Raw genomic sequence first — 17,541 nt, forward strand, 5'->3', positions numbered from 1 at the left:
TGTTTCTACAAGGGTACAGACTCAAGTCACAGTGTTATACTCAGGCCTCTGAATAATGTGCATATAATACAATATATAAGAAAACAAGATGTTTATATAGGTTGACACAGCATCTATTGGTTATTATGGTTGGTAAGTGAAAACGTTGTTTCTTCAACTTAAAATGTAGAAACTATGGGCCATAATTCATAGTTTATGTAAATATTACTCATGTGTTTAAACTGTACTTAACCACTGTCCAAACGTCTGTAAAATACACATTTAGTTTTCAACACCAGTAGCAACTCCAACAAAACGTAATGCACAAATGTATTTCTGATATTTCTATAATTGTCAATGTCATTGTCACAATGAAACAGTCATAACTGTGATAAATTACGGAAACACCTTAGACAAATACTCACTTCATTATTTGCAAACATTTCTGACAAGCAAGTCTGAAATGCATCTATAGTTTAAATCATGCACTGCATTCTATGAGCTCTGACATCAATATCTAGAAGGTCCATTCATTGAACTTATTATAGAGACAGAACAGTATATTTACAACTGTCAGATCAGCACCATTATTTTTTTTTAATTAGAAGCAACAATTATCTTTGTTATACCAACCCAATTTTGAATAGCCAGTTGTGGTTTTCACATCTTACCCTGCATCTACAGACCCTGTGCTCTCAAACTAGACTTTAAAAATGCTGTGAGGTGAAATCACCGACAATAAAAAAACAACTCCATAAGTAGGCATTTAAGGGCCCAACACTACAGTACCATTTGTTCTTATGTAGACGTCAGCTAACATTCTGCCTTTTTTGTCCTTAGACTATTTTCACAGCAATGTCTCATGTAAATCATAGTGTTTCAAGAAAGCATCACAGATTTTTCACTGGCTGCAAATGTTGCATAGGTGAAATTAAGAGGTGTGTTCATTCTGGTGCAGTTAATGTTCCAGAAACATAAAAATTCAGCACCCTTTTTTTTTACACTTTTTTCTCTAAGTGATCTAGCTCCACACAAAAGATGAAAATAAATATACTTTGTTTTTAGTATATCACTGCCTGTTCAGGAGTTTGTACTTGCTTTTCTACTTAATTAAAATTATTAAATTTTTGCCCAAAAAACATGTTCAGCGATGTTTTATCTCAGATTTTGATTACCATATGTAGCTTTGTAAATTTCATTTTTATTGTGGTAAGTACAATATTGCGGCAAGTACATGTTTAAAAAGTGCAATATAAACGGTTTTAAATGATGCCGATTGTTTTTTTGTTTATTGTCAATATTTTAGTGACAAATTGAGTAACTCAACAAATTAAGTAAGAAATCATTCATCAACCATGTCTACTATTTTGTTTTCTGCTTATTTTCATTTTACAGTTCTGAATTATAATATATGCATAAGGCTGTCTGTATACTTATACTTGTTGTTTAAGTTATACAAAACCCATGGATATATTAATAAATTATGAAATCCTTCTTCTGTGGAAACAAAATTATGAATGGATGATTTGAAGAGAATAAAATTTTGCCATGGGGAGAGGCATATTTTGTTACATGAACATTTAACAAAACTTCTATCATCAGTACAGAGACCCAGTTTACTGTGATGCTGTGCATTTTTACTATGACTATAATCTTCAGTGTGATTTTTATTATCAATGTTTGTGTCTTCTTGGGAAATAGGACTAAGAAACTGATATACAGATATACTATGCCTGTAACATCCTTAGAAAACTTAGGGCACTATCAATCAGAACTACACTAAATCTGCCTAAGTGTGATGTCAATGTTGTAAAGATAAAAAAAAATATAGAATGGCCTTAATATTTACTTTAAAAGACAGGATTACATTTATAAGCGGTGAATGCAATAAAGAAGCTAAATGGTTGCAGCTCTTTGTTGGAAAAACTAACAAATCCATTAAAACTTATTAACATAAAATTTTATCTCAAGCATTAATAAACAACCTGTGCATCAGGAATGAATCCAAATAAACACTAATTATGCCTTAGCTACTTAATGGCTATCAAAGGTGAGCAAGTTCACTTTAAATCAAGAAAGAAAGCAATGCCAGAATCTATAGTTTCAATTACCCCATAAGTGGGAACACATCCAACAAAAAAGACATTCTTGAAAGGCAATTATTTGTAGAGAAACAAGGTGATAACTCACCCTGAATTTCAAAAGTGAAAACTAAACAAAAGACTTTTTGACATTGAAAAACAACTGATTTTTAATCAGAAATTAGAGGAATAACGTTACCAGTGACTTAATCAGACAAATGCAACAGAGACTAAAAGTGTTCCATTATATTCATCAACATGACTGTACAAGAAGTATTCTATGGAAAAGAACAAAAGTTTAATTCATTTCAGAATCAAAATGACATTTCCTTTCTAGTTCAAAAGCATATTAATCTACAGATAAGGAAATAAGTGATCACTAGTAGAAACTAAGATTTTCTTGCTCAATGTTTTATGTTTTAGAAAAACAATAATTCACAATTCACAATGCAATAACTCAACTGGTATCAAAAGATTAATATGGTCACTTTCAAAAACATTAACTGTCTTGAATTAGGTCCAGATCAACAAACACATCTGGCATTAAGTGACAGGTCTTTTCATTAGCCACAAGCTCTCATTAAGTAAAACAGTAAGGAAACAATGTTTTTTTTTCCCCTAAATCACACTAACTTAATTTTTCAAACATGTATATTCATTTAGATATTGTCTTATTTCAATATTAATTGCATTTGTCAGTTAATTGCATTAAGAAAAATCATTTAGCAGTTCTGAGATTTTTTTTTTGACTGACTGGCATGTTACTAACAGCAATGTTGTGCAAGCAAATTGAGCCATACAAATATTTTGAAACTTTCAACAAACAATGAAAACAAAATATTAGTCTTCAATATTATACTACATTCTTTAATTATAGTCTCAAACACATCCTGGTTCTCTCCCAAACACAATACATGTCCACAATAAATCTATTTCACAGAAATATGTTATCCCTGGCCTGTAAAAACAATTTTACTACTGTAAAAGTAGTGGGTTCCAAGTTTTGCTTTTGTTTTATTTTCCCCGAACATCAGATATGATTTTCATACCACTCTTTTCTAATACCTGTATAATAATGTATTTTCTTCAATCACTAGTGCTAGACAAAGCATGAGATATCCTAAAAAGATGAGAAATACTGAAGCAGAAAAATAACCCATTTTCTCGTTTTAAGATCGGGGCAAGTGTTAAAATAACTAGGAAGTTCTTCAATCATGAATTGCAAGAGTAAGAGACAAGTGTTAATAGAATAAATGCAGTGGAGATTAAAAAAACTATTACCTGGTACCATGCAATCTTTGCACCTAAGCCTACACTAATGATAAGAACTGAGAAAAGACTTGAGTGTGAAGATAAAAGACCTGTTTCCTGAACATTTTAATATTTTTCAGTCCACAGCTAGTAATGGAATCTGTTGCTTATCAGTAAAGTCACTAAATTACTGTGTGCATGTCCATAAAATATTTCAGAATGTATACTACAAAGATGAATGAACACTAAATAAGATACAGATAATACGCAGAAAGAGAAATATATAAACTGCAGAAGGATCGCAAATTGCTCCATAGTGAACTTTTTTTTTTACTTTCACAATAAAATGAACGCTCTTTTATATAGGAACAAGTAATAGGATTATTCCATGCTGAAAAAAGAAGAAAGAAAACAACGTTTCGGCCGTGGAGCCTTCTTCAGGTGTGACTGAAAGAAGAAAGAAAACACCTGAAGAAGGCACCACGGCTGAAACGTGTTTTCTTTCTTCTTTTTCAGCATGGAATAAACCTATTACTTGTTCCTTTGCAGCGTACGCATGCTGACGCAGCTACCCACCTGCTCTTCTGTATAGACTAAGGTATTCTACTGCAGTAGTTACTGGCCTTTACAGGAAACATTATGCAAAAATGTCTTTTCCTGAAAGTAATTAAATATTCAATTTAAGCACAAAAGTTCTCTCATTTTACAATCAGTGTAGTCTTCATATATAATGAGACATACTGTACATTTTCAAAAATCAAGAGAAGTGACCTAAGCAGTATTTTTCTGCTTTAATACAAGAGTATTATTTTGATTAGAGAGAAAGAAGGTGAACAAGTTATCTTTTTTAAGGTCTTCTCAAATGTCAGGGGGGAAAAAAGATCATTTTTAAAATGAATATTTAGTTTAAAGATTCAAATCAATTGCAAATCAAAATAAATCAGTACTTTCCTCAAACACATACAGATAAAAGTATTTTACATTAAATTTTCCGACTTACCATATTAAGACATTCCAAACATTTTAATTTATAAATTAATCACAGTAAATCTACTGCGCTAGCAGTAAAATACAAATGTTTCTATAAGATAAACCTTCCCGTCGATTATAAACACTGTAGTTTCATGCAGTATTTTTCAGCTTAATCTAATATAATCAAGAGTGAGGCTGTAGAGCAGAGTGCTGACAGTTGCCATGGAGGCTTCTTCTGCCAGGAAACCTCAAAACTCCCTATCATTATGCCTTATACACTTATAAATTTTGCCATGTTATTCTGTACTAGGTTGGTAGGTAGAGTACATACCTGCAAAGGGATTCAGTGCAACTACATACACTTAACTTGGCCAGATTGCCAGAAATGAAAAAGATAAAAGGCAAGTGAATTAGCACCTTAGTCATCTCAAGAGTTAGAAACTTTTCTAGTTTTTCTAAACTCATGCATGGATTTGAATTAGAAAAGAGATTGTCACAGGAAGCTACAGATGCAGCCATTCAAAATGGGTGGGGTATTTCGCGGTATACCCCGGTGGGCGTGTCGCATCAAAACGCAGTATCACGTAGTATCACGCGGCATATCGCGTCATTTGACATCATGCCGGAAAGTATCCGGAATCACCTTGTAAAACCGCCAGGAGGAGCCAATAAAACTTAACCTCTCATGTACAGCATTTGAGCTTTTAAATTTAAACTGTGTATTACAGCATGTTAATCATCAGTCATTAAAAAGTTGGTATATTTTTTGAAAGCAAGATTGCTCAGTTGGACAAAAGTACACAACCTACCTTTATCAGAAATATTTATGCATCAAAGCCTTTACCGAAGATATTACTAATAGTATTAATCATGAATGACTTTGGACAAGCTGTAAACTCAAAGTATTACGCTGGTCCACATTCTTTCTAACCGTCATTTTAAACGAAAATACTTTTAGTTTTTTCTTTGACAAACACCACAGCATTTCGTTGATCTAACGAGGACAGGACATTAGCTAGCCAATACGATAAAGGAATGACTTTTTTTGCTAATTTCTTTAGCACATTTGTACAAGCACTTGGAATCTGTCCAAGCCCTACTTTGTCAGGCATTTTCTTTTACTGCAACGGACATAAAAACTCCCTTGCTTTTAACAGAGCGTTTCATAATTTCTAACTACGAAAATTATTTAAACTGCGACGCTTATCATTCAACCAGAGCTCAAAATATCACAAGGATCCTCAAGAGCACATCAAAGACTATTAAAAGATACTTGTATCAGATACATGAGAATCCAGGCTTTTTTATCAATGCTTTCTTTTCCGTATATCAGATATTATGGAACCACTTCAGAAGGGTGTCAGCCAGTCAGATTCCAGGAATCGGTACTTTAAAGAAAAAATACACACCGGTATTCCATTTCTCCCTAAACATTTTAAGCATCGAAGTCTTAACTACCATGTGAAATAGCGTGTAAAGAAGTGGTAGTTTTAAGCTTTTCTGCTAATATAATATGGAATCGCGTATCCAAAGAAATTAATAACGATATGATTATATTCGTGTACTGCGACAGGGCTGTGTAGGGCTGTTTCGCCTCTCTCTTCATGTGACTTCCCTAGTAGCCCACTGGTCTACGTGCCTGATTACTAACCTACAGGTTGTGTGTTCAAATCCAGCTGGCGCCGTGACTTTTCTTTTAACAAACATTTCTTTGAAAAAATAGAATAGCAATATTATGGACAATTAATTGACTTTTATATTTCTAAATATCACAACATGATCGAATTTAAGTCATTTTTGATAACAATGAATAGTCACCTTCTTCCCTTCTGACAACGGAAGACAATTTCAGGAAGACTAAGGAAGGACTAAGGAAATTGTCATCTGTTGTTGAATCTCTGTGAGCTCGGTGACTTTGAGACCACTTGTTATCCCAAGTTGTTTGAATCGCCACAATTCAAATAGAGAAAAAAGAGCTGACTGACAAGATTTAAGATGTGGCTGTCAACGTTGGATTAAAAAAAACACATTGCCCGACGTTAGTTACATTGCTTGAAAAATAATTTTATTTCGAGAGACTGGATAAGTAATTCAAGTGTTTTTTTAACTTCCTGAAAAACAAGTAATAATTTAACAATATGTGCAAAAGTTTTATGATATGTCGCTGTTGTGAATGTCTGTGGAGTGTATGTTATTTGCCTGTCCTGGCTGTGCTCTCTCGCTCGCCCTCCCCCCCCCCTCTCTCTCTCAATTCAATTCAAGGTGCTTTATTAGCATGACAGATGGGTACAATCAGTGTTGGGTATTTACTTTGTAATCTGTGGTCCTTTTAACTGTTTTTACATCTACTGTATTGCTTTGAGATGCCACTTTTAAAGGTGATATATAAAATCAAGGCTTTAACTTGCTTTAACTCCGCAAGTCTGAGTTCTTGTGTCTGTCCTATCCGAACCCGAAAGTATTACAATATGTATCTTTATAGCAGGTGGTGTACAGCTTTTTAGTATAGATTACACTTTTCTAAAATGTATTTAAAAAATAAAAACGATTACAATCTAATCTTTCCACGTTTGATCCCAAGATCCCAAGAGAAATAAATCTAAATGGGGAGAAAGCTATGCTGAAAGTTTAAGATACTTAGAAGACAAACCTCAATTTATGTTGCATTTGTCTGATTGTGAATCAAAAAACACATTTAAACACGCGTTTGCAATTTAAATCAAAACGCGATTTATATCAATATAAATGTTTATATTGTAATGCCTAGGTGACTATTCATTGTTATTAAAATGACTTAAATTCGATCATGTTGTGATATTTAGAAATATAAATTTGTTTGGTGCGAGTGAAGTTTTATTTAATCTCTGACCCAGGGAAAAGTTTTATTTTTTCAAAGAAATGTTTGTTAAAAAAAAAAGTCATGGCTCCGGCTGGATTTGAACACCCAACGTGTGATGTGTGAGTCGGGAACCTAACCCACAGCGCCACTGGCAAGGTCACATGAGGAGTGTTGAAAAAGGCCTACAGAAACATTATCAACAGACAATGTACAGTGCGTACTATTCTTGTGTTGCGGTACATGAATATAATTATATCGTTATTAATTTCTTTAGATACGCGATTCCATATTATATTCCCTTTTAATCAAATTCTAAAAGTATGCTTGTTGACTCTGGTATCACGTAAGTTAAAGACTTCGATGCTTAAAATGTTTAGGGAGAAATGGAATACTGGTGTGTATTTGTTCTTTAAAGTACCGAGACCAGCCATATACTGTATGTTTATGTTCCAAAATTAATATCGTTTATGGCCTTCATACGCATTACAGTATGCTCCTATTCTTTTTATGCTCAGCTACTAAGATTTCCCTTCAGTGGTAAAATACCATATAAATATTCAATACTAAATCGGGCACAGTAAAGACATTTAAATCTTTCTACGGCCGACCAACGGACCACGAGTGCCCCTGTCGGTCAACCAATCGCGTATCGCGGTATTTTGCGTCATCGCGCGTCACGATGCGCGAGGCCGTAGCCAATTACCTCCGGTACGTGTCTGTGCCGCGCACTTTGAATGGCTGCATCTGTATGAGGTATAGTTGCATAGTATTGTTTCATAACAGCAATTAAAGTTTCTCACAATCTCAAAACTCACAAAGTCCTAAAACAACCTATTGTACAGTCAGTTGAACCGTTGCTTTGCTCATCTGATGCTATACCTAGCAAAGGATAGCTTCTACAGAAGTCAAATACAGATCAGCAATTTGAAGCCTCCACTTCTTAGATTGATTTAACCAATCAATTGTTTTGCTATCTGCAAACACTAGGGTGAACAAGATCAGCAGATCATTCCCCACCATGTTCTTCTGTCATGTTCAAACTCTAGCCTAGTTTCTAGGATTCTGGATCCCAAGGATCAGAACTGGTCACCTCTGCTACGAAGTTCTTACTATAATACTTTCTCAACTTCAATCTAACAATTGCAGTTGCCTAAACTACTCATCTTCAGCACTGAAGCCATGTCTGGAATCTATCACTGGTTCCAATTGATGGAGTTTTTCCCTAAAATGGCACTAAATCATGGAATTCTGCCGCTGTCCTAATGCCTTTTAACAAAAGGCATTGGTACTCTTAAAAAAAACAATTTTAAACCCCAGGGTGGCAGTAAGGAATAGTGGTTAGGGCTCTGGACCAATGACAATCTCATGGGTTTAAATCCCAGGGCACTGCTACACACATTATTTATTCAGTTGGGTTGGGTGGAACAGATACCATAATCTGCAAAATAAAAATAAGTAAGCTCTCTAATGGTGCTAGATAAAAGCATCAGCCAAATAAATCAATAATGATGATGATAATCACACTCTTCCACAAAAACAATCTCATGCATTCAGTTTATGAAATTATTGCAGAAATTGAGTTTTCTCTTGCTTTCTCAGACGTTCTTGTACTTCATGTTTCCAATTTAGCATTTTCAAAAGGAAACTCAATAATGGATTAACTTTTCTGTTTTTAGCATATAAAGTAGCAAGTACTGCATATTTTCAATTTGAGTTATGAGAAGATTTGATAATTAAGCCTATAACAAAAACCATTATGAAATGGATTCTGATAAAATTCCAATGTAACAGCTATGAACAGAAAACAAATGCATCCAATAAATCAATGTCAACACTGGGCCAAAATGTCCAAAAAAACTAGCTTTTATATAGACTCAGACTGCATTTAAGGATCAAAAATAATAGATTGGATGACTTTCATATTACGTTTTAACCCTGGCATGCATGATTGGGGGTACTGAGATGACAATACTGCAATACTATTGCATCCAAATTACCCAGTTTCTCTTCCAAGCTCATACCAATGCAAACAAGGCTAAAATAAGATAGATCAATTGTTGATTCTATTAACTGACACGTTTGCATCAAAACCTAGAAAAAAGTTATACGAAAAAAAATTACAATCGAGCTTAACAATTAATTAATAAAATTATAATTACAATTATGCAGTATGTTCAATCACAAAAACATAAGTTATGTTTTTAAATTGCTTTAGAAATGACAAAAGAACTTCAAAAGATCTCTTGCAACTTTGATAAATATAATTTCGAATCTCAAAAACCTCCACAGACTATTTGTAGAAAAAGCCATTAGAGCCTTGTATTTCATAATAGGTATTCAGATGAAAATACTATTTTAGCTAACAGTGAAAGTTTTATAAAGCATTCTAAAGCTCTGATCCTAAAAGGCTAGCTTTGTCATACTCTAAAAGGAAGGCTTCCACTTGACTATAACGGCACATATACTGTAACAAGGGCATTGGGATAATACATGCACAAAGCTGTTCCCCTGCAACACACTGCAGTAAGGAAATGAAAAGTTTAAATTAGTCATCTAAGATCTAATGGCATTTTATAATCAAAAGTCCCAAAAGGCAAGGAGAATCACATCATAGCTAAAAATGCACATATTCCAAACTCAAAGTGGGAAATCAGCCAAGAACTAGACAAGAGGTTTAGAGACAAAAACTGTCAGAAAAATATATTAAGGCTACTATTTTTTAATAGATTTTACATTAAAAGAGAATTTCCATGTCATAATGTTTAATAGTCAAGTCTGATATAACATTGGAAATTCACCATTACTTAAGTATTTCTGGCACTGTACCATCGGGAAACATTACTCCCGTGTAACCAAGCTAACAAAATATTTTCACAAACATATTGAATGCAGGCAAAAATATAATGAAATTATTTTCTTTTTCTGTACATGCATGCCAACAAATACATTTTTCAATTACTAAACAACGTAACATTCTTAAAAATAAACAGCTCTTAAAAACAGCCTGTATCAATGTTTTGCATGAGGGGTAAAACTGAGCCTTGGTAAAATATACGCATACACAAATGCAGAATAACAACTTAGAAAAGTTGGTTATTATTTTATCTTAAATAAATTTAATACTGCTGCTAAAAGGGAAAGAGCAACGTAAAACGACTGACAATTTTGGGGAAGGGGGATTGTGCACAAAGAAATGTTGCTTTCAAAAGGCACACAGCATAATAAATTCACATACTGAATATTAATACATTATGTAACCACAATTAGAGAGATGCAGTACAGCGTTTCTAACCAGATCTCAAAGAATTATACAGCAAAATTCAGCACACAGTGGGAACTAGAATATTAGGCTAACAAGAAGTTTGACTTTTAGCTTAGCATAAGAATGAAATCTATAAGGAAACCCACAAAAATAATCCTGATATCCCAGCACTATTTAACTATATATGTTTCCAGCAAAAAATAATGTAAGAAGCGTATTAACCAAAACAAAAAACAAATGGTTTGACATATTAGCTTATTAGCTTAATTAGATTAGCTTATAGATCAGCTATATATAAATATGTGATGACAATTTCTGTATTTTTAGCTGTCAATAATCTTTTTAACCCAAGGTACACAATCCTGGTCCTAGTGGTTCAGTGCCTGCATTTTTTTTTCTTCAGAACACCAGGTTAAGAAATTGTTAAAATGAGTCCCATTAAGCCAGAAATTAGCTGATTTAGGTTGGCAAACAGAGCTGGAATGAAAACTAGAAATATCAATCCCTCTTAATTTAGATAAGCAGGAATATTTTATATATTTACATATTTTGGAAAACAAAGGGATGAGACACTAACATAGGTTCAATGCTGAAGGACAAAGGTTCTGATGAATGATCAGCCATTAAGTAAACTGAAACCCATCAAGGATTGTGCTTCATTATTAACTATAACTAGCATCACAATATAGCATAAGTAAGTTTAACATTCTGCTGTGTACCCAGCATCAGAAGGCTTCAACATATTTATCAGTTTCAGTATATCAAAATTGTTTCTAAGACAAAAACAAACGATAATTTAGTGCAGGAGGGGGCAATACAAAGTTACACTGCTTTCTGCTGACACCACTGTAAATCACTTATCCATACAGAACAATTATTTCTATGCCTGTCTTTTTGATTCTTATTTTATAGTGTCTTAGCTATATGCAAACCACTTTATGTAAAACTACCATAGGTGCCTTCAAGTCCAAGTTTACTAGGAACTGCTACAATGCACATCTCTTGTGCGGCCACCTATCAGTATGAAAAAAGGTCTGAGATTATTTTACCTTACATTTTACAAAACATACTATTAAAATGGTCAAACCATTTAAAAAAATCAAATATTAAGACTGGCTATAAACAAGGTAGATTACACAATCAAATGTATAATCAAGAATGTCTAAAGAGGGTCCACAGGGTTCTTTGTTACCACCATTCTTGAAAAATGTATACTTGACTGTATACTTCCATTATAACATCATAGGCATTTGGCTATGTGTCAATGTAAAACAAAAAAAGATAAAACTGTAAAAAATTCTAATATGCTTGATTGTCTCAAAATTCTCTGATAAAAATAGTTGAGTCTAGAGGGTAAAAATCAGAATTTTTTAACAGTTAACATCAGCACATTAGGATGAGAATGTGAAACATACTAGTTATCTCTTTGATGGAGATGACAAATAATACAGCCAAGGTTTGATTGTTTCAATCCTCTTTTTCCTGTATCTTCAACTGTCATTTTAACCTTAAGCTTAACAGCAGAAATGGTATGTATGGTATGTGCTGTATAGCACATTTTTTTCAAAAACCAATATTGAAATGTTGTATATGTCATATTTGAGCCAAAATGTACAAAATCCTTGTAAACGCTTACAGTTTTGTTGGCTGTGCTAATGTACTGAATCACCATGTCTTTTTTAGTGTTGAGGTCCTTTCCTCTGAGGGGTGCTTTTTTGTCCTCATTCAAGTTCATGTCCTCCTAACAAAAGAAAAAACAGAAAAGTGTCAGAAGTACACATTTTTAACCTGCATCCAATGTTTTCATTTATTATAACATAAATTGTACACATTCTGCCATACAACAGTATAGTTCAGTATTGATTATACCATATGGAATAAAATATTTGTATATATAATTGGTATCACTTGTACTCATCTCAATGCACTTTTCTTTAAAGTATAAACTGCATATTTATGCATCAGAAAGTCAGTGTACGTATGTATATAATCAAATAAGATGCATATCTAACATCCATTAAACATCCATGCCAGGATATTAAATGTATATAATTTACTTAAGAGGGAAAATATAACTTACAAAACAGAATCTTACTAAAACTTCTGTTGATGAGATAAGCAAAAATGATTACCGATATAAAATTTACCTATACCTTCAATGGACAAAAATAGTATTGGAAGCAGATTTGGAAATGGAAGCAAACAAAAACCATGTATAATTTTGGATTTATATGATCACATATAGTTTTGAATTAAAGTAATATATCAGGTACAAGAGTGGAAATGTAACATTTTCCAGATCCAAACATTAAAATACATATAGATTTCCACAAATCTCAGACACATGGTCAATGAAACCTGAAAATTAAGTTTAACAGTTTAAGGGTTGCACTAACTTTGTGTTTTCATACTGTACCTGTTCTTTGGTTCCTGTAGTCTGAGGATTACAGTTGCCCAAAAGCAAAGTAAAAGAGGGATCAAAAGCATTAAGTAGATAGTAATTAGAATGTACTAAATAGAAACTGACTTCTACCTTAGAATGAACCTAAAACCTTTTGCAGAGAAACAACAGTATATAAGCAAAAGATTTGTCAAGTATGCAGAGGTCTTGAACAGAAATGTAGTTATAAAAATACCAGACTTAATCAGTTCATGAAAATGTTCAAAAATCACAAAGTCAACACAGAACGGATATTAGAATATGGATATCAGAATCAGTAGCAAAAAACTAGAGAACTACAGCTGGAAACTACTGGAAACTGTGGTGAACAAGAGGCACTTCTTTCACCAAGATGTTGCTGAAGTCTAGAACAAGCTACCTGCCATGTTATTGAAGCTGATCCCCTGGAATCCTTCAGGAAATGGTTGGATTAATGTTTTATAAAAAAAATAGGGCGATGCAGCTGTAGTCAATATGCTTGTCAAGTATGTTTCATAGTACTTCTCTGATATTAAGTCACTTTAGTCAATATATGAACTCATTTGGTGAAATTCTGTGTCCTTCATTTCAATTCTGTTTTAAAGTGGAAACATTAACACTGCTGAAAGACTTTAGACGGTTCTAAACATTAAAAAGGGCAAAACAAATCAGAAATTAATAACTCTTTCTTGGTGTGAATCTTAAAGCCACTGATATTACACCACTCTTATAAATTGCATTTAGGTACATTGAGATATACAGGCAAAGTAGCCAAAAGGGAATTTTAACAGACTGGGATAAAACATGTGACATTACTGCATTCCCCTGATAAAGTGGTGATATTACCAGAGCAATGTTTCCTTATTTGAGAAGCCCATAGGATAAATGAAATTTGGGAGTTCCAAAGGCAATATGCCTCCACTGTAGCAAGGGATGACTGCTATATTAAGTATAATCACCACTTAAAATGTTTCAAAGAATGTACTGTAAATTAATAAATGTTATTGGCTGGCATAGATTACTCGCTTTCACTCCATGAAGTCAACTACCCAGAGATATTTGGTGTGTATTACTAAATCCACAGATACTCTAAAACAAGATAAATTAACCTATTAGTTCGCTGAGCTAGGAAATTGGTTTATATGAAAATCATTAAAATCTGTGTCCCACCAAGATATGAAACCAGGTCTTTCACACAGAATAAGATTAATATGTTTCAAGTAACATTACCCTGTGTTGTGAAGTGTAGTTAACAGTTTATTATTTATGCTTTCCACTGCCAACTGAATAACTCTTTTGAAGCATACTGTCATTAAGAGTAAAAGCCGCTTGTAAGGGGTGCAAGGATAATATTAGATTCTCATGGGTATTCTTTGTGCAAGATAACCAAATCCTGATGAAAAAAACATTTGAAAGAAACTGCATCAGCTACAGTATATAACAAGTAAATTGTTTCAAGACTAACAGTAGACATAACATCTATGTGCAAAGAAAATACATTAACTACATACAACAGCCAATTTCTCCAAATGCAAACTACAAACAAAAAGGCTTAATGTGTCAACAAACAAGAAAACCAAAGAAAAATAGTTACAAACTGCAAATTTGTGAAAGTACACACACACACTAATCAAATCCAAACTCAAGGTGGTTATACTTGCAATAACTACCAAAAACAGCATCTCCGCAAGAACCTTTCTTTTGCCCTTTTCCCCATCTGTTTCCTGTAAATTTCAGTTCTATTATGGAGGTATGCTTCTAGAAGGTTGCTGCATTAGACACAAATCAATACTGTAATAGAAACATGCAAATCAGAATGGCAATTTTGTTTTAAATGGATCTGCTATTATGTGTAGAGTATAAAAAGGGCTGTGACATTATTTTATCATTTGTGAACAAGTTTCCATAAAGTTCAAAACTCACATTAAGAACTTAAGTATATTAGCTACAGTGGATATAAAAAGTCTACACACCCTTATTGAAACTGCAGGTTTTTGTGATGTAAAGCCAGAAATCAAGATAAATCATGTCAGACATTTTCCCATCTTTAGTGTGACCTTGCAACCAACAAAATTAGAGAGAAAAACAAATAGATAATTAGGAAAAATAATTGAAATTAAAAACCTACAACACCCTGGTTGTGTAAGACAGAACTTGGATAAGTTGACCTGTTACATTTCATAGTCTAAGTCTGAAAACAGATTTTTTTATTGTTACATGTGGTCAACAAGGCATGTGAGGATCACCTAAAATATTTTTGGAGGCCAGTGGCAAGCACAAGTATGCAATTTGACAGACCCGTATAATTGCAAAAACTTTATATAAATCGATCAATAGCAGTCCGGTTAAATCTGTCAGTTATACATTTTCATAATCATACAGTATATGATTCACTGCACATCAGGATAATTTTCTTGAACAATGATTTCAGCAATTAAGTAGATATTAAAATTATGTTCAACAAATAACCTCTAATCAAATTTAGCAAAGAACAAAGGAAGAACTATACTTTGCTTTGAGATCAGCAGTCCAATGTAATTACTCTTGATCTCAAAGATATGAGAAATACTAATTACGAACACCATCACATTCTTCTAATTTCATCCACTATGATCCCCAAGAATAGATAACTATCCTTGCCTACTAAAATATGATGTTAAGAAACTGTGGTGAAGACGTTTTGGACCTTTGCAAAAGTCTCCAGCTGAGAGGAGCTATTTAGTCTAACTTTAAATTACACTTTCAACAGTTAATTATTGGTTTAAGGAAATGGTCTTTGGAAAAGGCACAAATTATGCAAATATGGTCCTTGTTTTACAACTGCTCTGTTATATACAATACATCAAATTAATGTGTGTACAGTATGTTTCTGTTTTTATAAGCATAATTGCAACATTTCAACTAACAATGCAGTGGTCAGTGTAATTTTAACTGCAAACTCACTTGCTAATGAAACAGCACCTCTAAACTCGTATTTTTCAGTAGTATAAATCCATATGCAAACACATAAAGCATAGTGATTTAACGTAACTTTGCTTCTTATTTTACACTGATCTGCAATTTCATTAACATTTCAAATTAAATCATTTCTGCTTTGCGAGCAGCTGCAGCTTAGACGAGGTTATGTAAAGAAGCCACAATTTCAATATGTCCACCCCTGCCAGCAATGACCACTTTTCATCATTTTGCCTGTGACCTAATCACGGTTTAAATTCTAATCTTTGCAGAATGAATGGCATTCTGTGCCTCAGTGAGCATCTGTTATAGCTCTGTTCAGGTTTGGGGATGCCTCCAAAGAGCATGAACCTGACAAAAATTTTCAGAAAGATGCTAGGTAGGTTTTTAAATTATTTACATACTGTAAAACAATTCAAAAGAATCATGTATGGAAAAATTATAATTATTCCACTCCAAGCACCCAAAAAGAAGTACAAACTTTAATTTAAAACATTGTAAATAAAAACACTAGTCAATATTTGCTCTTATCTCCTTTGGGCACCTATTCTAAACATCCCCACTTGTGAAAATTTGAATGATCTACTTAACAGTCAGACATAAGATACCCGGCATTGGTTTCAAAGAGCCTTTTGTGGCCCATTACATTGATTTATCTGAAAAAAGGAAGTGAGCCTACTGAATCTGATCCCTGGATCAGTGTTGGCTAGCCCATTTAAATGTAGCTCATAGTTCTCTGGAAGTCACTGAACACGTCAACAAACACAGACAGACAACTCAAAACGCATTTGTACTGATCTTATAATATCTAAGGATTTTGTGCAGTTCACTGAGAACTCTTCATCAAAAGTTCAAGAATGTCTTTAACAAGTCAATCTTTGGAAGTTGAAAAATCAAGTTAAACAGAACCTTCCTGCAGAAATCCTGCAGAACTAGTTACTACTACTAACCTTGTCCTGTTTTCACACCTTATAGAGTAGATCTCTACAAATCAAAAGAAAATCTCAGAATTTTAAGCGATGTCAGGTGTCTTTAACTGCATATGGTGTACACAAAGTTATTAATGACATTATAAAATGCACAACCCAATTCTTTACATTTATTCATTTGATGAAAATGCTTATCATCTTATCATAACTTGTCAGGTGTATGAAACACCAGATCTTATAAACTTGGTTATAGTTTTGATGTTTTTTAAAACATTTTCATGATATTCTTAACAGTACACACTGCTAAAATCTAAAGACAAATGATAAAAAGCTAAGGTCCCTAAAGTCTCCTAAAGTCTGGCAATGAAGGAATGACAGTGTTAAAACTTACTGCTTAAAATTTCCAGTAGCATTAAGTTACTAATTCTTTTGTTGATCTAAAAGCAGCAATTATCTTTGTTAGAAGTACCAACTCCAAACTCAAGACACATACAGTTAACAGAAGTACTAAATACAATGCTTTATCAAGTCATTTTATATTTTTCAGCTTTAAGATAAAGTACCTGCCTTGTTTACATCAAGTTTATTAGAGCAATATTAAATAAGAACATATAAGAAGCACATTATTACTTGGAAATAAAGTTTAATTTACTCCGCATTCACCTGATTCTCTAAACAACTGCTACCATCAGGTCTTATTATCCTGACTGTTTTTAATGCTCTTCGGAAAAAGATTTATATTATTCTTAACACCATAATTAAGACATTTCAACATATAGTTGACATCTACCATACAGTAAGTCAAATCAGTTATAAAATTCATAAAAATGTATTATGACTCTACAATTTAAAGA

At 33.2% G+C, this 17,541-nt stretch overlaps 1 protein-coding gene across 2 annotated transcripts in view; it reads right to left on the reverse strand.

Moving 5' to 3' along the window:
- Positions 1–17,541, reverse strand: part of diaph3 (diaphanous related formin 3) — a 458,904-nt gene that overhangs the window by 365,389 nt on the left and 75,974 nt on the right. For both annotated transcript variants that reach the window (XM_088913166.1, XM_088913165.1), the window contains one exon: positions 12,021–12,125. In XM_088913166.1, the coding sequence (XP_088769292.1) occupies positions 12,021–12,125 (105 nt within the window). The remainder of the gene's footprint in view (positions 1–12,020; positions 12,126–17,541) is intronic.

This window comes from Atractosteus spatula, chromosome 4 (assembly GCF_055471065.1).
Source record: "Atractosteus spatula isolate fAtrSpa1 chromosome 4, fAtrSpa1.hap1, whole genome shotgun sequence".
NCBI classification, from domain to species: Eukaryota; Metazoa; Chordata; class Actinopteri; order Semionotiformes; family Lepisosteidae; genus Atractosteus; species Atractosteus spatula.